We start from the raw sequence: 23897 nt of genomic DNA, 5'->3' as shown, positions 1-23897 counted from the left end.
CCAGAAGAGATCATAAGATCCCCTGGAACTGAAGTTTCCAATGGTTGTGAGTCTCCAGGTGGGTGTTGGGAATTAAGCTCTGGTACTCTGCAAAACCAACAAGAGCTCTAAATCCTGCAAACCATCTCTTTAACCCAACTTGCATTTCCTGTGCTTGGAATACAGGTATCTCACAGGTAGAAACCATTAACAACACATTTAAAATATCCTTTGTATTTATTACCTAAGATTGAGTCTTTTTCTCCCCCGAGACAAGATTTCTCTGTGTAGCCTTGGCTGTCCTGGACTCTCTTTGTAGACCAGGCTGGCCTTGAACTCACAGAGCTCCACTTGGCTCTGCCTCCCAAGTGCTGCAACTAAAGGCGAATGCAAGCATGCCTGGCTGATAGAATGAGTATCAATACTGAGAACTTTAATAACAGAATTCTTGAAATTAAAACTCATCTCTGTTTATACTGTATGACACCGGGCAATTTTTTTTGACGGTTTCATGCCTGTATTCTGTCATTGTAAAATGACAATGCGAACAACAGCACCTGCCTTAGATAAAATAAATTTAAAATAAATAATTAAAATTAAAAAATAAAAACAACTTATTTATCAACTCTACCCATAGCATATAAACTTGCAACAAAACTACCTACTTTTATTTGAATGTGCTGTACCATGGTTTCAAAGCTTGGTGCAGCTTCTGTCACTGTAAGGACTCAGGTATTTGCCGGTTTTTATTAACTTCATGGTTGCTTAATAAATAGTTCAAGGCCACTGTGCAAATCTCGGCTATCGTTTCTAGAGCTTAGAGAACTGAAGAGGGAAAAGATGTGGAATTAAGATCCCAGAGCTCCTAGGGCACTGACCCACCCAGTCCAGTGATGCACAGCTGCAGACACGGGTTGCTGTTGTACCTGAGAGGGGACTAAAGAGGTATATTTCTCCAGGAGATGAGAAGTGTACTTTCTTCTAAACAAACAGGAAGCCTTGCATGTGGCTACACTCAGTACAAAGGCTCGATTTGTGCTATAGAAAAGGGTTTGCTGGTAACGGCTAGGGAGTCTGAAAAGGAGAAACTGGGAGGTCAAATAAACACAAGGGATCATACAGGCCTAAGGATTGTGTGCTGTTGGCAGGCCAGACGAACTAGAATTGTGTGTAAAATGAAACAAATCATTTTGCTGGATAACCATGAATGTGTTAACAGTACAGATGCTATGAAAACTTGAAGATGTGAGCTTAACCCCAAGAACAGAACACACATAAACATAGAAAGCGTGAACCTACGCCATAAACTTGTCCTCTGACCTCCACGTATGTGCTGTAGTAGCTGATGCACATGCGCGCGCACACACGTCACATACACACAAAATAATAAAAATAAAATAAATTTAAAATAAATAAATTAAATTAAAAAATAAAAAATAAAACCAACTTATTTATCAACTCTACCCATAGCATATAAACTTGCAACAAAACTACCTACTTTTATTTGAATGTGCTGCACCATGGTTTCAAATATTTGGAAAGCCTTTGGAGTTACTTTTTCAGAAGTGAAAGTTGATTTGACATAAACTCCCCTGACTCAACCACCTAAAAGATCCTAGGGCTCTTTTGAGATTCTCTCAGTGGGTTGAGACTGTTACAATTTATGGTCATTTCTGGAAAGTTCACAAAAGGAAAGCCAGCCACTGAATAATGAATGCCTTTATTCTAAATATAGTTTATTATGGGCTGGCTCTACAAGCCACAAGTCTTAGGTCTTCCGAGGTTTTCTAACCCACAGAAAAGTCCACTACCCTGGGGCTTGAAAAAAAATTGGTAGTGGGGACACCTCAAGTGCCCGCCCCCACCCCACGCTGCTAGAGTTGTGAGCTCTTGGGCCAGCTCCGCCTCCCAGTCTTACCCCACCCCTTTGTGGCCCCGCCCACAGATGCTCATTCCTTAGAGGCCTCCAGGATAGAGGAGGCTAGGGGCGGAACTTATCCCTTGCCCTTGGGTCTCCTGGGCTCCACCAATCAGTGAGCGCCCTGTTGGCCATCCGCGGCTCCCGAGCCCCTCCCTCTCCCGCCGGCCTCTGCGTCCCAGAATCCAAGATGGCGGGGCCCTGGCGGAAGGGTCCCCAGGCTGGAGCTCGGTCGTTCTTCTGCGCCTTGCTGCTGTCTTTCACCCAATTCGTCGGGAGCGACGGCATGGGAGGCGACGCTGCGGCCCCCGGCGCTGCGGGCACCCCAGCCGAGTTGCCACACCGCCGTTTCGAGTATAAATACAGCTTTAAGGGGCCGCATCTGGTGCAGAGCGATGGGACCGTGCCCTTCTGGGCCCACGCGGGGAGTAAGCCGGGGCTGGGGCGGGGGACGGGTTCCCTCCTTGCCTTCCGTCCCCTCGGTCCCAATGCCTTGCAGTGCCAAGGACAAGCTCTAGCCCTTGCATGACACATGCACTGGGGCAGGGCTCACCTTGCAGTCCCTACTCAAGATCCCCCTAGCCGCCAGGTTTCCCACGTGTCCCTGAGGCTTCTCACCCAGCTTGTCCGCCCGCTACCAGCCTTCTCTTTTTTAATCTCATCTGTACTTACTCTCTGGTTCCGAGGTGTTTTGTTACTTTCTGCAGTTCCTTGCACGCAAACCAGCTTCTGGGTGTCACGTTACCTTACACCCTGATGCCACGTCTCAAGGGTACACTTTCTTTGGCCATAGCAATTTGAGACCAGTTCCAACAGCGTCCTTCTGCTTGCTTGTTTTAGGGAGTAACCATGGTCAGTGGTCAAGTTTGTGCCTAACTTCCATGACCTCTCCAAGACATCATAATCTTAGACTGATTTTTAGATCTTTGGATGTCGTTCTTAAATTTTTGGGATTACACCATAGAATTGCCTCTCAGTGATAGTGTGTGTGGTCTTTGAACTTTACACTTTATATTAGTGTCTTTATTTAGTTAGTACAGGAGGTTTTTGTTTTTTTTTTTTTTTTTTTTTCCTATCGGTTGTTTCCAAACATGGGACTAAGAATAGACTCATATCCTTTTTTTTTTTTTTTTTTTTTTAAGACATCTTAGAAAAAAAAAAAGAAATAATTTCTGCTTCAAGTTTTATTCACTCAGATAGATGACAGAACCATTAGTGAGCACTGCCCTGGTTAGGGGAGGAAAAAAATAAAAGTATCGCACTCTTTAGTGCTGATGTGTCACTGCTGACCAAAGAATATCAACAGCACGTGTCATTCCATAAGCCCCTCAGTGGCGTCAGATACATCCATCAAAGCAAGTAGTAAATACCTTCTGTTTTTGTGTGTAACTAAAATATCATTTATAGAAGGCTTTTCTGTATGATTTGAGATTGTCCAGTGACTGAAAACAAAACGCTTTATTTCTAGAAAGTATTTGCTAACTAGAAAGCACACTTCCAGGAAGGGCCAAATTCTCTCAAATTAATGTGCAATTATCAGGTGTAAATTTCACTGAACTTAATGACTGAGTCATTATGTAGTTGAAGGAGAGTGCAATTATGCTGTTACCTAGTTCGTTTATTATAAGCCTTCTGGGCTTGTGTTATCAAGACAGCCCTGAATATACAGAGGTGATGGACATGACACCAAACACAGGCTTTCAGGCTGTCTGTTTTTGTTTTTCTTTTGAGAATGATGGTGAATTTGTTGACACCTCTTCACTTCTTAGCCTCTCCATGGCCTGTCTACTGTTTCTCTGTCTTTTCCATCGCACTCACAGCAGCAGATTCAGAATGTTAATCGAGTACCAAACTTAGTTATCTGCACTCTCTTGCACAGAGCCACAAGCAATAAATCTAGTCACTGTGAAAGAGGTCAAAGAGCTAGAGTTGTGGCTCAGTTGGTAGGCCGCTTGCCCAGCGTGCACCAAGCCCTGGGTTCAATCCCCAGTGCCCCATAAGCCAGGTGTAGTACTTCACGCTTGTAATCCTAGTACTGATTTCACTGGGAGGTGGAGGCAACAAGGTCAGAAGGTCAAGGTCATCCTTGGCTGAATTTAACTTCAGTCTGGGCTAAAGATGGGGGTGGAGGGACGTGTCCAATGAACCCTAGTGCAACTTGGTGGTTAGACTCACTGGTGTGGGCGGCATGGGAATCCCTTGTTTTTGTGGTTACTGTAATTTTTAATCTTACTGTTCTGTTAATACTGTTGTTCATTTTTCTCCCTTTTCATTTATTCCTGCAACCCATCATTTGAAACAAACAAACTAGAGAAACTTAGGATTTAGTTTAAAGCACAGCCGATTCCATTCAGCCTAATTAGGATCACATAAATACTATTTCTCTTGTATAAATCTTATGTCCTTTGTACTGTCAGCACGTATCTTTAGGCTCATAAGGGCAGAAAATGATAATATTCTATAGCTGTTCCTAACTCTCAAACTCTCATCTTCATTCTCCTATTGAGTTGTAGTAGGCAGCCAAGTATCATCTCCTGTATAGATGGGACAAGTGACTAAGAGAGATGAAGGTTCTGGGACAATGGGCGCAGCTCTCCAGGGTGTGTGTCCAGAGCTTTTTCTGTAATGTTCTACCCCCAGCCTTTGAGTGTTTGAACCCGTGAGTAAAGTACCTCAGCTTCCTTTTCCTACCTATAAAGTGGTGTCATTACAGTTGTCTCATGTCCCAGCATAAATGTCAGAATGGCTACACTCTGAGAGGATCTGTTTGAATAGTCCTTTTAGGTACCTTATGGTGAGGGGATTGAAGGATTTACAAGAATACCTTGTTTTACTGTGTCTCCATTTATCTAATTTTGCATAGAATATGTTTGTTTCGTTTTTAGGTTTTTGGTTTTTGATTCAGACTGGAAGTATGTTAGAAGGACTCAGTGCTGCTTTTTTAGAGTGTCGCCAGATGCTGTCTAGCAGTTTCAATCAATGACACTGTTAGTTTGGTTTTGGTCTCTGGGGTCCTGGGAATTAAACGCAGGTCCTGTGAGTAATAAGACAGGTGCTCTTCCACTGATTCATGTGCCAACTCCTTGATACAGTTAAAAAACCTTTCTCATTGTTATTTTAGACATGTTGCTGTTATACACTCAGTGTACAGTATAGTATACATGTAATTTTTAGATGTACTGAACCCACCCACCCCCAAAATTGTGTGCCTTACTTTGCTGTGATGGTTTGAAGCGGAAGCAGCAATGTCCCTGTGCTATGCCTATGCAAACTTTTATATTCAGTGACCTAAGATCTGACAGTCACAAGTAGCTAAATTGGGGCTTGAGCCAGTTACTCTTTTGAAGAGTCAGCTGTTTTCTCAGAGTCCACCTTTGTTAAAGAACTGATTATTAAATTAAAATTTAGTTGGCCTTCTTCCTGGGAAAAAAATAAATATGAGGGTATTTTACATATGATTTTGAAGTGTTTAGAGAAGTCAGGCCTGGCCCTCATTTTACAGATGAACCCCATAGAGTAAGGAAATGATTCGTTCAAAGTCAGAGCTGAACTTGTTTCCTAGTGATGGGTTCTTGTCATAATGTGTTTTCTAACTAGAAAAATACATTGAAGACTTTTAATATTGGGAAGATTTGGGGGGTATTTTTGTTAAAAGGAGATTATGAAAATCAAATGGATGGTTTGCCTTTTTTATTGAAGATTCAGATAATCTGCTCACCATTTTACCTCCCCACCTCTTTCCAGACCCTCCCCATCTCCTCACCCATCTAGCTCTGTGCCCTCTCTCTCTTTAGAAAACAAACAAGAATTAAAAGCACACATAGAAAAAAAAAAAAAAAAAGCACAAGAAACAGGCATACAGCAGAAACAAAACCTATAAAAACAAAAAATCAGAAACCACAATATAAAAGCAATAATTTTAACTCTTAATCTCCTTCCTTGGTGTGTGGGAATTTTATTACCTGGGTATAAGCTTCAGATGTATTTCTCTATTCAAAATAAAATTCCAAAGTCATAGCAGTCAGCAAGAAGAAAATTTCTATCAAAATTCTTATGTACAATATGAAGGTAAAATTCAGTCTTTGTAGCTATATGCAGCAGTTCAGAGGTATGTTGAATTCTGTATAATCATACCTTAAAGCTTTTCTTTTCTGATCTCTACCTTAGATGCTATTCCAAGTTCAGATCAAATTCGAATAGCACCGTCATTAAAAAGCCAAAGAGGTTCAGTGTGGACAAAAACAAAGGCGGCCTTCGAGAACTGGGAGGTGGAAGTGACATTTCGAGTGACTGGAAGAGGTCGAATTGGAGCTGATGGCTTAGTATGATCATTTCTGTTACTTGAACTAATATCATTGGCAGAAGCCTCTGGCTCCTAACTGTCCTCTCTTACGTATTTTCAGGCAATTTGGTATACAGAAAACCAAGGCTTGGATGGCCCTGTGTTTGGATCAGCTGATAAGTGGAATGGTGTTGGAGTATTTTTTGATTCTTTTGACAATGATGGCAAGGTATTCATTGTTAAAACTGTTAGCCATTTTCCATTTAGGCTGTGAGAAGGTGGCTCACCTGGCACCTACAACTTAATAGTAAAGAACTCAGTTGATAGTCTGAGCATGGTGATTGGTCTTGAGCAGAGAATCTATCAGTTAGAAGCTTGTAGACATGATTTGTTGCACACTAATTTACTATCATGATGGAGACCTAGCTGTGAGGACCTGTCAGTGATTCACACCCTGTGTGCACTTAGTGTCTATGAGAAGTCAGCATGAGTTTTTAGATGTGGGCAGTGAAACCAATAGAGTTTAGGAAACTGTGGCAGAGTTCAAGTGCCTGTGACTTGGCTGTGACTGGCTCTCATACTGGGATTGTCTCCTATGTTAATTACTTTTTGGTCAGGCCTGCTTTCCTGATGATGTCTTAAAAACACTTTAAAACAAAATATGCTTACATGCTGAAGTTATTAACTTGTGCTTGAAAGCTTTAAGATTGATGCTCTTCCCTTTAACCTAGTTGTTTATTGAGTTTTCAGAGTTACTATTAGCATTTCAAAGAATGTTTAATAACTTTTTGAAAACTTAGGTCATAGTATTTTAAAAACTTAAGAGCCCTAAAATCTCAGCAGTATGGGGGTATTATAGCAAATTAAGAATGATGATTTTTTAATGAAAGATATTAAAATAAATGTGTTTTCTTTATTTTTAGAAAAATAATCCTGCTATAGTAGTTATAGGCAACAATGGACAAATTAATTACGACCATCAAAAGTAAGTGTGATTTCTGCAGTATTTCTTATTTCAATTTCATTTTGGAAACCTCATGAAATGTTTTGCTTCCAGTCTCAACACTCTCCAAATGAAATGATTATTCCTTTTCTTGAGCTGTTGTATTGCAACTAGGTGAGACTGTATACTCTGCTTTTGTGTCTTGAAGTTCTTTCTGCAAACCATACTTTTTATGCTTCATGAAAGAAATCTTTCAAAAATAAATTTAGCTTTCAGCAAAGCAATGAGCATAGTCTGTTTTTCAGAATCAGTGTCACTTTGAAACTGTCAGTTACACAGTTTCTAGGTGCTGAGGGTAAGCAAATTGCTTATTTATCTGCGCCTGGCTTTGCTCTTTCCTGCCTTGGTGACTACAACGCTGGTAGCTTTTATAACCCTGGTGGAGTGGTTTAAAAGGAAGTTCCTGGGCCAGTTCCTTAGACTCAGCTTCAGCTGCCTTGGATAGGACTTACAGATGTGTGTCTTTAAAAACTCCACAAGGGGCTGGGGACATAGCTCAGTGGTAGAGAGAGCACTTGGCTAGCATGTGTGAGACTCCAGGTTCACAAAAAGTAAAATAAAAAATAAAGCGCCCCTGAGTGACTTGGATGCTTCATCCCTTCAGCACATGGAGATGTTGGCCTTCCCTTCCAGAGTTCCCTGGAGTTCTGACAGGGAAAGCCTTTCTGTTTTCTGACCTGCATGTTCTGTCATACGTTTCGTTGTAACTTGATATTTTTGAATCTACAGCGATGGTGCTGATCAAGCTTTAGCGAGTTGTCAGAGGGACTTTCGGAACAAGCCCTATCCTGTCCGGGCAAAGATTACCTATTACCAGAAAACATTGACAGTAAGTGACAATAATTAAATAAGGAATATTCTTTTTTTTTTTTTTTTTTTTTGGTTTTTCGAGACAGGGTTTCTCTGTGTAGCCTTGGCCATCCTGGACTCACTTTGTAGACCTCACAGCGATCCGCCTGCCTCTGCCTCCCGAGTGCTGGAATTAAAGGCGTGCGCCACCACCCCCGGCTAAATAAGGAATATTCTAATAGAGCTTTTCTTTTGAATTCTTGGTAGAAGTTAATATACTTAAGTGATTTCTACGTATCTATATGCATTGCCCTAATGCTGAGAATCTTTAGTACAGCTCCTCATCTTGTGGTGACACCAAAACATAAAATTATTTTGTTGCTATTTCATAACTGTAATTTTGATACTGTTATGAATCTTAATATGAATATGTGATATGCAAGATATCTGATATGTGACCCCTGTTGACCCTCAGAGGGGTCACGACCCACAGGTTTAAAACCACTTCTCTGAGAGACCAGAAGTTAATGCATCATCTGGTATAAGGGATCCTCTGTAGGGCAGCTTTGCCAGTAAGTTTCTGTTTGGCCAGAGGAACCTCAAGCTCCCCGCTCGAAGAGACTGTACCTACCGTGCACATCCAGGTCTTCGGGATACAAATACGAGTAAGACAAAGGCTGTTCTCCCTGAAGTGCTTGTAGACCATAGAGGAAGCACGTAGCATCACCATGCTGGGCGACAATGGCTCTGGCACAGCAGGAAGGAATTGCGAACTTGGAACCTGGACCCTGAGAACTGACCCTGGGGAAGGTCTGGAAAGAGTTCTTAGTTGAGGTGCACCTCAGTGTGCATGTGAGTGTGAAATGTGCATGTGTTCCAGGCACAAAAAGCAGACAGGGCCTTGAAGAAGCTAAACATTTGAGAGAGCAGGTAGTTTGTTGTAGCCTGAAGATAGAGGACATTTCCAAAGTGGGGTGGAAAGACTGGCAGTGACCATTCATTTGAGTAACATAGGAGAGTTGGCACTCTCAGCAGTAACAGAAATGATGGTGTTTGCAGTTTTAACTAGTGATTTGTTAAAGTGAGTAAGTCTTAAAACAACGTGATGGAACAAAAAGTGAGATGACTCGGGCTCTTTGACTCTGAAAGCACCACACCTGGTGCTTTAAATGCCGCTTTTCAAACAGCTCCTCAAGATCCATCTTTCCATTGGCAACATGCAGAAAGTGAATGTGGGAGATTGTAGGTAACGTGGAGAGAGCTGCAGTTTGAACCCATCTTTATCTTATCTGCAGGGCTCCACTTACTGCTGACCTGAGGTGGTAGCTGCCAGAGGAAGGTGGAGGAGGATGAGCGACACTGTCACATTTGCTAACCCAGGATAGCCCAGAGCAGTTGCATCCCTGCTGTGTGGTCCATTCAGAATGATTAGGGCTCCTACGACTTTGCAAGAAAGGAACTTACTTTACTTTAGAAAGATCAAAGATTGTTAACCTGTCAGCATTTTATCTTTTTGAACCTTTAACATATAATGAATTTTTTTTTTAAATTAAGTGACCTATTTCACTGTTTACCGACGGCTAGTGTGTGAGTTTGTTTTAGATTACCTTTCATAGGGCTGGGGACATGGCTTGGTGGACAAAGAACTTGCCATGCAGGTTTGAATGCCAGGGCTCAGAGTTCCAGAACCTACATGGAAGCTGAGAAAATGTGGCCACCTGGGATCCCAACACTCAAGAGGCAGAGCAAGATGGCTGGCTGGTCCAGAGAATCACTGAGTTCCGAGATCAACTGAGTGACTCGGCCTCAGTAAATAAAATGACAAGTGGTTGAGAAAGATACCCAGGGTCACCTTGCAGTCCCCACATGCCCACACACATGCAAGCATGCATGCTCAAACACACACAATATCCACATAAAATTGAATTACAATAGAAGGAACCAGAGTGAATATTATTAATCATAAAGTACTAAAATTTATTTTTAAATGTCTGTTACAAGAACCTCAACTTTAGTATGTCTTCCTAGGTCATGATCAATAATGGCTTTACACCAGATAAAAATGATTATGAATTTTGTGCCAAAGTGGAAAATATGATTATCCCCACACAAGGGCACTTTGGGGTATCTGCTGCAACAGGAGGTCTTGCAGGTAAATCTTGCTGTCTTTCCATATTGAAAGCTTGTGTATGATAACTGGTAGTCGTGTGTTTAGGGTGTGTAGACTCAATTCTGTCTCACTCTTAAGTCTCTTTGGAGCCTTCCCGTGGTGCGTTCTACCAGCCTTTGGCTGTATGGGAGCTGCATGGAGGCATGTAAAGTACTATGTTCCTTTTGTAGTGATGGGGACATTTAAAGTTGAGGATATAAAAAATTAATTCCCAAGTGTTATAAGACCCTTGAAAGTTGCTGTATCATATACAAATGAATTTGGAAGCCCAAGGAAATATAATTTGGGGCAAATTTAAAGGAAAATAATTGCTATTATTTTCTACATGTGTTGACAAATGAAATTCCTCCACGCTAATACTTCTTTGTAACCATTGGCGCATTGCCACCTTAATTACCTATGTGCCTCAAGCGAAGAGGGGCAGCCCTATCTGTATCCGCATTTCAGGGGTTGCACGCCCGGGTGGAGGCTGTTTCTCAGGGTCCCATAGTCACCCCCAGAAAGTCCTGCTCTGGATTTGTGATTCCAGATGTGCAGCACATGTCTCCTCAGGTTACCCAGTCTTCAGTGCGTCGTGTTCTCTTTACCAGCTGCCTCTGTAGGTCTCCCCCAGACAGGCAGACGTACAGAGAAGCTGCACACTCAGAATAAATCACTCCTCAGCATGGATGGGGCCAGCCAGGACTGGCACAGCAGCTCACTGCCTTGCGGGCCAGTCTCCGTAGTTCCTGCTGTCAGCTGAAACAACTTGGTATTAATTTGACTTTACATGGTGTAGATAAAATAGAAGTATTACTGTCATCCAATTGAGAAAAGCAAGTGTGAAAGGCTAGAGCTGGTGTGTACCAGAGGAAAGCATTGGGAACTCGGCGGACAGGGGTTTGTGCCATTAGAACAGGACATTGTCCATGAAGAAGCCTGGGAAGGCAGAGGACGATCCTTTAGACTGTTCCTGGCAATTCCTGTTGAACACTGTGCAGGGTGAAGGGTGCAGAGCAGTTCTCATGTCAGTCTTTCATAGTAAGCGCCTGTCAAGTGAATTCTCAACTGAAACAGCTGGTTACAGCACGTCCTGAAACTGTTTTTATGTCTGCAGATGACCACGATGTTCTTTCTTTCCTGACTTTCCAACTAATGGAACCTGGAAAGGAGCCAGTGAGTATCCACCATCTCCTCAAACCGTTGATGTTCAGTTTTCAGTGGTGTTGCTCCAGCTGTGATGTTTGGAAACCTGACCTCAGTCTGAGTCTTGGTCCAGTCACTGCCATTTGGTCTTGTTTCCTCCTTGACAAGCAGATGTCTGCTTAGTGGCCATCTCCTGTGCTGCTTAGTGGCCATCTCCTGTGCTGCTTGGTGGCCATCTCCTGTGCTGCTTAGTGGCCATCTCCTGTGCTGCTTAGTGGCCATCTCCTGTGCTGTTAAGTGTTAAATGATGCACGTGTGCCTACGGTAACTGCTCCTTAAGTGATAGCAGTTACTGTGATTTCTGGTGTTGTTATTAAAACCAAGAATGAATTAGCTGTAAGTTAAGTAAGAGATAATCTTCAAGAAAGTGATGACCTAGTAAGTGTGAGAAGGACAGATGCCAAGATGTCTCACCCGTCCCCTTTCTTATATCCTACTCTTCCTGGGAAAAAGCCCACAGCAGAAAAAGACATCTCAGAAAAAGAAAAGGAAAAGTATCAGGAGGAGTTCGAGCACTTCCAGCAAGAATTGGACAAAAAGAAGGAGGAATTCCAGAAGGACCACCCTGACCTCCAGGGGCAGCCAAGTAAGTCGTAGCTGGGAGGGCACTGGGGTCTGCACTGCCTGCCCCGCCTCTGCTCTCTGACCAGCACACTCAGTAACAGATGGAGATGGTGGAAAAGCAAATCCTGGGTCCTTCAGGGTGTGAGTGTGGCTTGTGAGGAGCGGATGAAGAACACCATGGCATTGTGAGTGAACACAGGCCACTGTGTTGGAGCTTGGTGAGGACGGCATTGCTGTGTTCACCACTCTGTTCTTTAAACTAAACAAATGAAAAACAGAGATGGTGCTGCCCTCATGGAAAGTGCCAAGTGAAAGCATCCAAGATCACTGTCTCCTCTCAGTGTTACACAATTGCCTTTATTAAAGAGTTCTGGTAGTTTTATGGATATGTTGCAATTAATTATATTGGAAATTGTATAGTGGTATATTGTCCCATTCCCCCGTGTTATCTTCCTTTTCCTCTGAACCCCTTCCTTCCAACTAGTCCAGTAGAGGCCATACCATTGAAAAAACATGACACCCTCTTCTCCAGCACCAAGTCAAGCTTCTCAGGAGTGGGTGGGGCTCATGGGCGCCTCCTTGAGCCATGATGAAGCGTTGAGGTCAGTCTTGTACAGCTGTCATGTTTTCACAGTTGCAGCTGTGCTGTGTCTGGCAGTAGTTTAGGGCACTCCTTCCCGTGTCCCTGCTCTTACAGTCTTTTTGTCCCCTCTATAATGTTCCTTTGACCTTGGGGCTAATGACGCACATAACCTGTTTAGGCCTATCAAAACTATTCTGAGCTTAAAGTGAAGCAATGCCTACTTCTTTTCCCCTTACTGCTGAGAATCCCGGACTTTAATGGTGGAAAAATGTTAAATGCTAACTTATGCCAGGGAAATTGAGACCTTCTCTGTTACATTGTCAGAAACGTAACACAACTTTATATCTGGTTTGTTCCCATCAATTTGAGTACTAGAGACTGCACTCGATGAAGCCCATGTCTGGCGTTTGAACACTGTGTGATACAGTTCTCACAGTGATCAGTGGTATGATAACCATGTCAGACCTTGAAGCTGCTTGTAGTGAGTGTAGAGAGCACAGGTGGTTGTTGGTATTTTTTTTTTCACCCCAGAAAGTTCTCTGATGCCATAAGCCCACTTCTCACATAGCCTGTCGCTGTTTTGATTTCTGTTACTCTGGATCAGTTTTCCCTAATAAAGTCACCCAGGATTTTTAAAACAGAAAATTATTTTAAGTGAAAAAGTTCAGATCTAACTTACCAAAACAGTAAGTCAGCCACTGTTGAGATAGGTGTCTGCAGCTGTACTGTTTGGAAGCTTATATCCCTGTGTTGGTAATGTTCTAGGTTTGGTGTGTGTCAACATTTGGCCCGTTAAAGTAGTTTGAAGCCCCAGATGTGTAGAGAATTGTAATTGTAACTTGTGGTTCTTTTCAGCGGATGACGTCTTTGAGAGCATAGTTGATCGCGAGCTGAGGCAGGTCTTTGAGGGACAGAATCGTATTCACCTGGAGATCAAGCAGCTTAACCGGCAGCTGGATATGATTCTCGATGAGCAGAGGAGATACGTGTCTTCCTTGACAGAGGAGATGTCCCGCAGAGGAGCGGGGGCCCCAGGGCAGCCTGGCCAGGTAGGCACTCAGATGCAGTGCCCCCACCAGGGGAGAGTGCTGTGCTCTGCGTGGCCAGCGGGTGCAAGCTGCCTGCCCACCCTCTTTCCCTCCAGGTCTCCCAGCAGGAGCTGGATACTGTGGTGAAAGCCCAGCATGAGATCCTGAGACAAGTGAACGAGATGAAGTAAGTATACAGCAGTCATGTTTCAGTGTTCTGTGTCCTTGTTCTGTGAAACTTGTGTGCCTGCTCTCCTGTGTGAGTGCTCTGCAGGAGGGCAGGCTGCACAGCCTAGTGTCGTGTTAGGAATAAAAGTATATATTCAAACTGCAAACATCTAAATTATGAAAATCATTATAAACCAAAAAAAAAAAAGAAAAAAAATGCTTTAGCAAAGAAATTTGCTGTAGTGACTTGAAACCAGGAGTGTGGCTCTCTTTGGAAATTATACAGTGTGGAGTGGCAAGTCAGAACTCAGTGAGAGATACTGGGGGCAGAAGGACACGTGCTGTGGCAGGACTGGAAAACAGGCACACTTGCTCAGGAACTTCTTTTTGGTGCCATCTTCTGCCCTAAGACAGACTGGACAGAGAGTGGGACAGAAAAGAGATACCTGTCTCTGGATGATACATTTCTAATGAGGGTGGCTGACGCGTAGCCAACGTCCTCAATGACTGCAACAGGGAAAACAAGCTGTGTGTGTCTTCATAAGCTAAAGCTCTAGTGTGCCCACCCAGTACAGCCCTCGACAGAGGAGAAGTCAGGGAGAGTTACGAGGGACTGAACAATACAGGACCAGGGTAAGCAGCATAGGATGCTGACAGGACTCACTGACAACTGGAGATTGGTATTTTGCTGCTTGGTGTTTAAGAAACATTAATTCACAATTCTCAAGTGAGTCCTTGCTCTATTTAAATCAAATGAAAAGATTTCTCTTAGAAATTGACTGGGTTGTAGAACAGTATTTTTTTATTTTGATACAATGTTTTAAAAGATTTATTTGTTTATGTGTGTGTATGTATATATGTATGTGTGTATATATGTGTGTGTGTGTGTGTGTGTGTGTGTGTGTGTGTATGAGTGTCTTTGTCTATATGTATGTCTGTGCCATGTGCATACAGTGCCCTTGGAGGCCAGAAGTGGGTACAAGGAACTGCAGTTGGAGGTGTTTCTGAGCTTGCATGTGTGTGCTAGGAATAAAGCTTAGGCCCTTTGGAAAAGCAGCCAGTGCGCTTAGCCACTGAGCCATCTCACAAGCCTCTTATTTTCATATGATTTTAAACTTGAGAAGCTATAAAAATGGTATCTTGTTTCTGTGTGTCTTTTACCCATCTTTTACTGTATATATTTCACATAACCACAGTATAATTGTGAGAACCAACAAATTAACATTCATACTATATGATCAGCTAAACAAATAACCTCGGTGGGGCCTCCATCTCTGGGGAGCTGTAATACACACACGCACATGCATCCACGCGTGTCACCCCTCTTTCAGATCTGCATTCTCCCATGTCCCCATCTGATCAGCGCTAGGACTAGTGATCTGTTGGAGCAAGTGCTCGTCTACTGAACTGTATTCCTTTCCTAGCCTCTCCCTTGACTTCTGACCCTTTTCTATCTGCCCTCATAGGCCGCAGATTCATTTTTAGTGGGTTTGTTCATGTTGCTGTTTTTGTGGGGGCATTTCCTACACTGTCTTTGTTGTAGAAGGACCATATTCTAGGTGTCTTGTTCTTCACCTGTCTCTCCATGTAGCACCAGCACACCCTAAAGCTCGGGTGGTGGTTGGGAAACTCAGGCTTTGGACTGCATTATCCGCAGAAGCACCTCCTCAGATATGCAGCAGCCTTTCCACACGCCCCGGTTAGCAGTGGCAAACACATGTTATCATATGGCTGGTCACTCAAAAACTGAGCCCAAATAGAAGCTTCAGAAAAATGTGAAGAGGAAATTGCTGCCTTTGCTGGGAATGACGGTTGTCTGGATGGGGTTTCATGTGGAAGATTTTTAGCAGCATGCAGTTCAACCCGCTGCTGTAGGGAGGGTTTCATCTCTCTCCCCATCTCAGATCCTTCCCCAAACACCGAGCCCTCGGCCTGCTGAGCTCAGTGCATCTTCCTTTGCAGGACTCTGGTTGCGCCTCTGGGGCATTGCCCTCTGGCCGACTGTGGCTCTCAGCAGGGCAGGAGCAATGTTGCTTTCACAGTTCTGCCTAGAAACTGCCCTGCTCGAAACATGGTGCCCCACAGCTGTTGGCAGAGTCTTGGGCCAGGGAATGAGCAGATAGGAATTTATTAAGAGACACTGTCTTTGTATACTAAAAACCTATTTCATAATCAGATTTGTGATTCTGACAAGCAGTAATGTTAAATGTGCATTTATGAGAAAGTTACACTATCAGGATAGCCTATATGTGTTTCAGATATATTGAAGTTTTTAAGGGGAAAACATAGATACCCGTGCCATTAAGATAAAGTGTAATCAGCTTCTGACTGAGAAAGCCTGGGTATGGTGTGGTTCGTGTTACGTTTTCACTGCTCGCACAAGTCAGATAGAACTTGTCTATTTAACACCATTGGTCATAACTGCTAGAGTTTCCTCTTCTTTCCTTCCACTGGAGTTCCTACTTTTGACACTAAGATTGACACAGAGGAAGTAGGGAAAAACCCTATTGCTTCATCTAGATTGAGCTGCTGTTGTTGAAGGCACAATAGAAAGTCTTCTCCTGGAGCCACATAGTCCACGGCCCACACAATTGGGACAGCCTGGTTCTGTCAGGAAGGATTCCAGGAAAGTCAGATGAGTGTTAATTAGTCCAGAGAGGAGGCAAAGGCCATGTCTAGAAAGAGCATTCCTCTGCAGGCCTGCAGTTAAAGGATATCTTCAGGGAATGGAAAGGGCCGAGACAGATGAAGGAACAGGAAGAGAGAAAGTCAGCAAGATGGTAGAGACTTAGTGTTTTAACTACCTTAAAGGTATTTCCTAGTGTCATGATCACATGACTTACTAATTATAAAGCTTTGAAAGTACCTCTAGCTAAAGGACCTTGGATATTTCCAGGCCCGTTCATTTCTTTTTATAAACAAATCTGTTCGTTTCCCCCATGACTGGAGTGCTTACGGTTTCTTGCTGACATGCTGCCACTCACATGCACAGGGTTCAGTGTCTGCTTTGCCTTAGATTGGAACGGTGGAGTCATGGAGTCAGTGTGGAGAGTGCAGAGTCAGGAGACTCACACATTCCTTCATATGTTAGCAGACACTACTGCTTCCTCTGTTGGCTTCCTGCTGCCTCACTGGACCTCTCCATGAGGGCCACCTGACAGGAGCACAGGGAGATAGAGGCACAGTTCATTTGTGTCAGGAGCCCCTAAGACCCACAGAGTCTCTGATTGGTCAGAGGTACTCAAAGAACTCAGAACTCGCTGCGTTCCTGGTTGTGGTTTGTTACAACAAAAAGAAACACCATCATCACAGAAAGGTGGCAAGTGATCAGAGTGCAGGCGCACCCAGGAGCTCCCCGCACACACAGCCCCCAGCACATGGAGCTTGAATTTCAGGTTTTTACTTTACCATGATTTGGAAGTGGTAACTATGCATTAAAAACTATACCACATACTTTGAATTGTCTCTTTCCCTGGGTATGGTGTGGTTACGGGTGTCATGTGGCAATAGTAGTGGTATCTAACCTCAAATCCCAGGCAACCACTCAGTCATGAGGGTGGACAAGCAAAGCTCTACCACGCTGTGTTACTAAGCCAAAGTGTTCTATGAGTGAGGTGTTAAGTATGCTTTTCACTTAGTTTATGGTAGGTTTATCTGGACTCTAGGCTCCATAAGTCAGGGGTCATTCTCCAAGTAGTGTGGGAAGCTCACTCAAGCATTGGCGTCTAGGATGCCTGCAGCTGGCCTTCAGTGAGTTTCCAGTCCCTCTGGAGGTCAGTCCTTTAAGGTCCAGGTGAACACAACAGGCACTGTCACATTGCGGTAGCCAGACCGACCCTGTGGCAGAATCAACCAGGGACTCAAGTCGTCTGCTGGGAGCTGGCTTTACTTCAGCTCCAGCCTCTCTAAATACATGTTTCTTCCCTAGGGTTCTTTTTCCCCTTCCCATTTCCTCCCTCCCCTTCCCCTCCTCTTCTCATTCATGGTCTCACTCTGTAGCCAAGTGGGCTTGAACTCCCAGTCCTCTGGCTTCGGCCTCCAAGAATGGGTATTACCAGTATGTGCCTCTTCTGTCTTCTGGCATTGTGTGCGTGTTGCTGGATTTTTGTCTTTTAAATGATCTGATGTGTTGAACTTAAAAAGGTGTAACCATCTGAAATTTATAACTAGAAACAAAAACAACAACAACAAAAAACCCTCGTGATTTCAAAGGGCTTCTTGTGTTCTAGGAACTCCATGAGCGAAACCGTCCGGCTGGTCAGTGGCATCCAGCACCCGGGCTCGGCAGGCGTCTATGAGACAACGCAGCACTTCATGGACATCAAGGAGCACCTGCATGTGGTGAAGAGAGACATCGACAGCCTCGCGCAGCGCAGCATGGTAACGTGGCTCCCTGTGTCATGGTGCTTGTCCCTAACTGTCCCATCAGCTCCGGGAGCCTTGGCATTGGGTTCCTAGGTAGAAGGTAGAAGTCTGTCTGCACTCACTGAGCAGAAGCAAGCAGAGGGGACTTTATGGGGGGATTTACATTACAAGAAAATGAAAATATGTGTATTCCTATTTTAATGTTCTCTATAATCCATGTTCTTAAAACTTTGTTTGACACTATGTATGAATATAAGGTGGGGTTTTTTTTTCTTTTTTAATTGAAAATAGATTTTATTTCCAGTACAGTATATTCTGCTATGGCTTCCCCTCCCCCAAGTCCTCCAAGATGCTTCCTTTGGTGATAAGAATTGTACAATTGGGGCTCCATCTCCCCAGTTATCTGGTGATCCCCATTAGATCACCTTTGTATTTGTGTGTATTTTAGGAAACTTGTACCGTGTTAGGCTTCCATACAGCTCCTCACGTGGCCCTCCGTCTTAGCTGCCCCTCCTCATTTTTCCTCTCTCAACTCCTTTCTTTCCCCTCCCCATTTTCTCCTGCTGTTCCTGTCCCCCCACACCCAGCCATACTGTCTCCTCTGTTTCCTCTTCCTAATGCGCCCTGCCCTCCCACTTACTTCCTTACTCTGTAACCTCTGACTGTGAATTGTAGCCTCTGATCAAGGACTTACCAGCGAGCATCGCATATAAGTGAATGCACACCTTGTCTGTCTTTTTGGGGTCTTGGTTCTCTCGCTCGGGGTGATTGTTTTCCTAGCTCTACCCATTTACTTGTGAATTTCATGATTTGATTTTTTTTTTTTTTCTTTAAATAGATGAATGACAGCCTTATCTTGTTCCTGATTTTAGTGGAAATACTTTGAGGTTTCCATTTAAGTTGACATTGGCTGTAGGCTTGCTAGAAGCTGCCTTTATTATGTGGAAATATGTCTCTTGTATCTCTAGGTCCTTCAGGAATTTTATTATTATGGGATGTTGCCCTTTGTTAAAAAACCTTTTATGCATCTTATGAGATAATCATGTTTTTTTAGTTAATCATGTCATTTCATTACCCTGTGTGTGCTGTCGCAGATTTCACTAATGGATTTAGTCATACCGTCTTTAAGGACCTCAAACAAATTCATAACAGCCATTTTGAGGTCCTTGTGTTGATTCGGCTATCTTGCATTTCTTAGGGCCACTGTCATAGGGTTGCCTGGCAGCTGCTGTGTTTTTATGCTGCAGCCGAGGCAGCTGGGTGTGGGATGAGTGTGATTCTAGGTGTCATCCTTGTTGGGTGAGTTTTCTGGTCCTTGGTTTCTGTTGCCCTCTCTGGCTCTTAGGGGTGTGTGGTGGCTGCACATTTTCTGGTTAGGAGTGCTTCTAGGTCCCTGGCAGGTGTGGGCCCCTGGGTGTCCTGGGTGAACTTGTTTCCAGGTGTTGGGAGTTGAAATGCAGGAATGAGGGTGGGCTAGAAGGGCTGGGGCACGGGTGGGGGGGGGGCAGGGGGGGTGAGGCTGAAAGAGTGGAAGGGAAGGAGGAAAGCTGAGCCTGCTGAGAACATCTCAGTGGGAAGAGAGGGAAGGCTTGCAATTGATCTGCTGGGAATGCAGCTGGGCAACTTGAATTGGAGGGCAGGAAAGAGAGTGAGGATTGCTTTCCTCATTCCCTGGTGGGCACGCTTAATGGCTTTCCAAAGAGAAGAAGCTAAGGTGTTGGCCAGTGAGATAAAGGGATGGCATGCATGAGGAAAGAAGGCTGTGAACTCTGAATAGAAGGCGTTGTGATCAGTCCCAGAGCCTACTCCTCCCCATTTCATGTACTCTTGAGTCCACTTAGTTCTGTATGTGCATGAGGGCCACCCACCAGAGCATTGGCAGCCCAGCAGGGGCCATACCCCGAAGAGAACTGACTTTCCCTCCCCCAATAGGCAGGATTTCATTAGCCCCTCCCACATTAGTGCTGGGATTTTAGCTGGCTTGATCTTATGTAATGTACTTTTGTGAGTCTGTTTTTAAGAAGCATATTTCTTTGGCATATTTTCTCCCAACCTTCTGATCTGAAATGTTCTTCCTATTTTGTTACTATTTCACATCAGTTAGGTTTTATAAGATTAGATATATTAAATAAGATTGTGTTGAGTGCTTTTCTCACTCAGCTAGTTGGTCCTAGTCAAGCTTAGAAGAAACAGAAGACCCAACCCCTTGAAATATGCTATATTTATATCAGCAATGAATGACATTGACATGACTTTCTCAAGGTCATTTGTAAGTGAAACACTTGAACTTCTTGTTCGCATTACATTTTGACACTGCCTTACCTAACTGTTTCTGTGTACATGCCTTGAGTCGTTTTTGCAAGTCTTGCTTAATAGTTTTCTTATTGGCTCTGCTTTTTCACTCAAATCATTATCTTTTAGTTTTGTTTGTAGATAATTTCCCTCTTTATTGCAATGGCCAACTTGGTACTGTGGGAGATTTGTCCCCAACTGCAACTGGGTTGAGAACAACTAATCTTAGAAGTCTTTGTGTCTGGATGACATCTGTGCCCTTGGTATTAGTTATCTCCTTAGAATATCCTATCTTATGGAGACCAGAAGATAGACAGTTTTCAAAGTCAGCCAGATACAATGTTCTGAGGTTGGGAAGGATGTGCCAGGAAACAAAATTCTGTTTAAGTAGTTTGTTGGCAAATACCATGTAATTTATTGTATGAACTGGAACATTATTGAGCATGAGGTCTGTGCTGTTAATTATTTTGCCAACACAGAAATTATGAACTAGAAGTCTCAAGGGCAATGAGAGTCTCTAGAACCTTGAAGGGCACTGAAATCATCATTTATAGTGAAGTCAGGAGGCAGGTGGCACTTGTGGATGACTTGACAGTGACAAAAGGAGCCTTCTTATGTCAGCTGCTCTTTGAAAGAAAAAGGATTTTTAAAAGATAGTAGAAGCTAAGTAGGTAGAAAATACTTAGTGGAATGAATAAAGTAAAGTACTTATTTATTTAACAGACTATGAGTTCTATAAAATTTCACATTTATATCTTTCCAGATCATTATTTGACTAATTATAACACAGGCTCTTTGCTTTACAGCCATCTAATGAAAAACCAAAATGCCCAGAACTGCCGCCATTTCCATCGTGTTTGTCCACGGTCCACTTTGTGATATTTGTAGTGGTGCAGACAGTGCTGTTCATTGGCTATATCATGTACAGGTGAGTCTCGTGAGAACACTGGCCCAGCGTGCTTCTGGATGAAGTACTTGGTGCAGTTAAGCGGCTTTCACTAACATAGACAGTTACTACAAAGCAAACTGGTCTATTGGGTGTGCGTGTTTACAGAATGTTCATCTCAATACCATTTTCTACTTCAGGGGGCATTGATAGCTTAACTTAAATAAGCCCATTTCTTTCCCAAGTTAAGTGTATAGAGCATCTATCAGTTTTTCTTTTCTTTTTTAGGACTCAGCAAGAAGCAGCTGCCAAAAAATTCTTTTGACCTTCATTTTCCTATATGTACATCATGTATGTATGTGCAAATGTTTGTCTTTCTGAGGGGATTTAGTATTTAAATTGCTTCATAGTCTAAGTTATTAAATTTTGTATAAAATAACTCTTAAAAACTAATTTTTTTTTTTTTGGTAAAAATAAATGTTAAAGACAACCATATTTTGTTCATAGTAGTACATGTCTTTAAATGTCAGTGAGTCTCTGGCAGACTGAGTGCAGCCACTGAACAGAATAATGGCAAGCCAAGGCCTAAAGAAAACAAGAGCAGCCACTGGCTGTGGGTGTTACTCTCTATGTCTCCGTGTTGGAGGTTTCTTTGTTTATATAAACAACTTGCCCTTTGCCCCCAGAATGAGGTCTAAGCAAGAGCACCCTATTCGTGTGTGCTTTGTTACCAGTTGGTTTTAGAAGTGAGCATTTGCTTCTGTAAGAGTGAGTTCTACAGCCCTTTGGCCCCAGCATAGCTCCCTCTGGAATCAGTGTTTGGTCTGCGAATTTTAAACTAGACCCAGGCATCCGAGCATTTGATGAAATGTTTCCCCTGTTTTCAATGTGGAGTCCACTGTTAAAGGAAATTATGGTGGAAAACTAATAACTAGTTTTTACCTAGGTCCTTTAGCTGAGAACATTCCTATGACAGTTTTTATTGAGTATTTTGCATGGTAGCGTATTCACTTATGATGCCCACTGTCTTGAGTATCTTTATTCCAATAATGTTAATTTGATATTACAGAAATAATTTTTATACTTTTAGTTTGTGAAATTTTTTCTTCCATTGTGTCGAACATGTACTTTAGCTCTGATTACAAGTTCTGCAGCATTTTAAATTCACAAGACTTAACAATATGTTCTGGTTTACATTACTCTATGTAACTGGAGGTTTATGACTTTCAAACTCTTAAATGTAGGAGGCTGTGACAGAAGCAGCTTTGAGCTATTTGAAAGCAAATTTGTAAAGTAAATACTTTCACTGTTTCCCCTTTCAATGTTAGAAATAAAGATGTTGTGGGGCTAGTGAATTCACCAGGAAACGCTGGGCTGGAAGGAGCACTGTCAGCCCATGGTTAGCTGTAGGGTCTGAGAAACCACCTGTGGCATTTTAAGTGCAGATTTTACTTTTCTCTTCACAGCTGGCTTCAAGACAGTTTACCTCTTATTAAAGCAGTTGTCTCGTTTGCTATGGGATCCAGAACAACACAGTTTAATAAGATATGCTACTAAATTGTTCTAAGCCATCGTAAGTTTTCTCTCAAATGTCATTTACAGAATGAGCTAACCACCTAAAATCATTATATATAATGACTTTATGAAGAGCACTCTACATTGTGACTACCTAACTTGTACCATGCCTGTGGTCCCACCATGCATTTTATGCTGTCATTTATCCTGGGAAAGCCACAGTGACTCCCCAAAATTCAGTGCAGCATAAAGTGCTTCCTCCTTTCCACTCTGTAGACTTAGCATTTTGAAACTTAGGTTCCAATAGTGTCACCTTCCAGAATTTACTAACATTTGAAAAACCTTTCAGAAGAATGTCAAGTTGTAGACTGTGGATCTTGGGAAATCTTGAGATAAAAGGCTGCCAAGTAGTAGAGTCCACAGTCACATATCCTGGACATTAAAAGAATCCCAGATTTGGGCAGTGTACGGTTCCAGGCTCAGATCCAAGGGAAAGTAAACTCATCATTCCTAATGTGATTGCAGACAGCCATTGTAGCAAGAGCAGGGGTCCTATTATTTGTGAATTGCTTAAATATCACATACCTGTCTTTATTTGTTTTCCTCAAAATCATTAACTCTAAATAGCTCACTTCTGAGCAAACCTCTGCTCTGTGGAAAACTATCACTGCCGGAACTCCTCAATCTCTGTAGTGTCTTGTGTAATTGGAATAACTCACTTTTCACACCAGCAAGTATTTTACAGGTGCCTTGGATTAAAACAAAATTTATTTTAAAACTTTAAGTCATTATTTATGATGCCACTTTTAAAAGAAATCTCAATTATGTAATTGCTGATAGGCTTATTTAATATGCCGTTTGCATTCAGATTATTTGAATGCTTTATTTAGTCTTAAAACTTCACAAACAATAACCAGTGTTTTGTCACATATTAAAGGCACATCAGTGTTTTTCAGAGTATGGCCCATGGACCAACCATTCAGTTATGGAATGCTTAGCAAGAGTGCAGAGTCCAGGCCCCCATCCCCCTCCATCACATCACAGCTCGGGTGGGGCTCCAGAGTGCCCATCCCACAGACACCACAGACACAGCACACTGACAGCCGAAAACCACTAGCACAAGGAGTAGGGGAAAGTGTTTGATGGTATGTGTTTTGTGGGCTCAGAACT

At 42.9% G+C, this 23897-nt stretch overlaps 1 protein-coding gene across 1 annotated transcript; it reads left to right on the top strand.

The window, feature by feature from the left end:
• The first annotated feature begins 2067 nt into the window (after nt 1-2067).
• Lman1 (lectin, mannose binding 1) lies at nt 2068-23228 on the top strand. Its single transcript, XM_051163466.1, has 13 exons — nt 2068-2325; nt 6065-6219; nt 6301-6408; nt 7103-7164; nt 7912-8011; nt 10000-10123; nt 11238-11296; nt 11780-11912; nt 13329-13522; nt 13618-13688; nt 17899-18049; nt 21133-21254; nt 21501-23228. Exons 1-13 carry the CDS (start codon nt 2088-2090, stop codon nt 21535-21537), a joined length of 1554 nt encoding a protein of 517 aa, XP_051019423.1. The 5' UTR covers nt 2068-2087; the 3' UTR covers nt 21538-23228.
• The last annotated feature ends 669 nt before the right edge of the window (nt 23229-23897 follow it).

This window comes from Acomys russatus, chromosome 20 (genome assembly GCF_903995435.1).
Source record: "Acomys russatus chromosome 20, mAcoRus1.1, whole genome shotgun sequence".
NCBI classification, from domain to species: Eukaryota; Metazoa; Chordata; class Mammalia; order Rodentia; family Muridae; genus Acomys; species Acomys russatus.
This window is presented reverse-complemented; position numbering and strand designations above follow the sequence as displayed.

Coding starts and splice junctions, on each gene's coding strand:
- Lman1 (XM_051163466.1), top strand. CDS start 2,088: ATGGCGGGGCCCTGGCGGAAGGGTCCCCAGGCTGGAGCTCGGTCGTTC. Junction 2,326..6,064: donor CTTCTGGGCCCACGCGGGGA/GTAAGCCGGGGC, acceptor TCTCTACCTTAG/ATGCTATTCCAAGTTCAGAT. Junction 21,255..21,500: donor ATTGGCTATATCATGTACAG/GTGAGTCTCGTG, acceptor TTTCTTTTTTAG/GACTCAGCAAGAAGCAGCTG.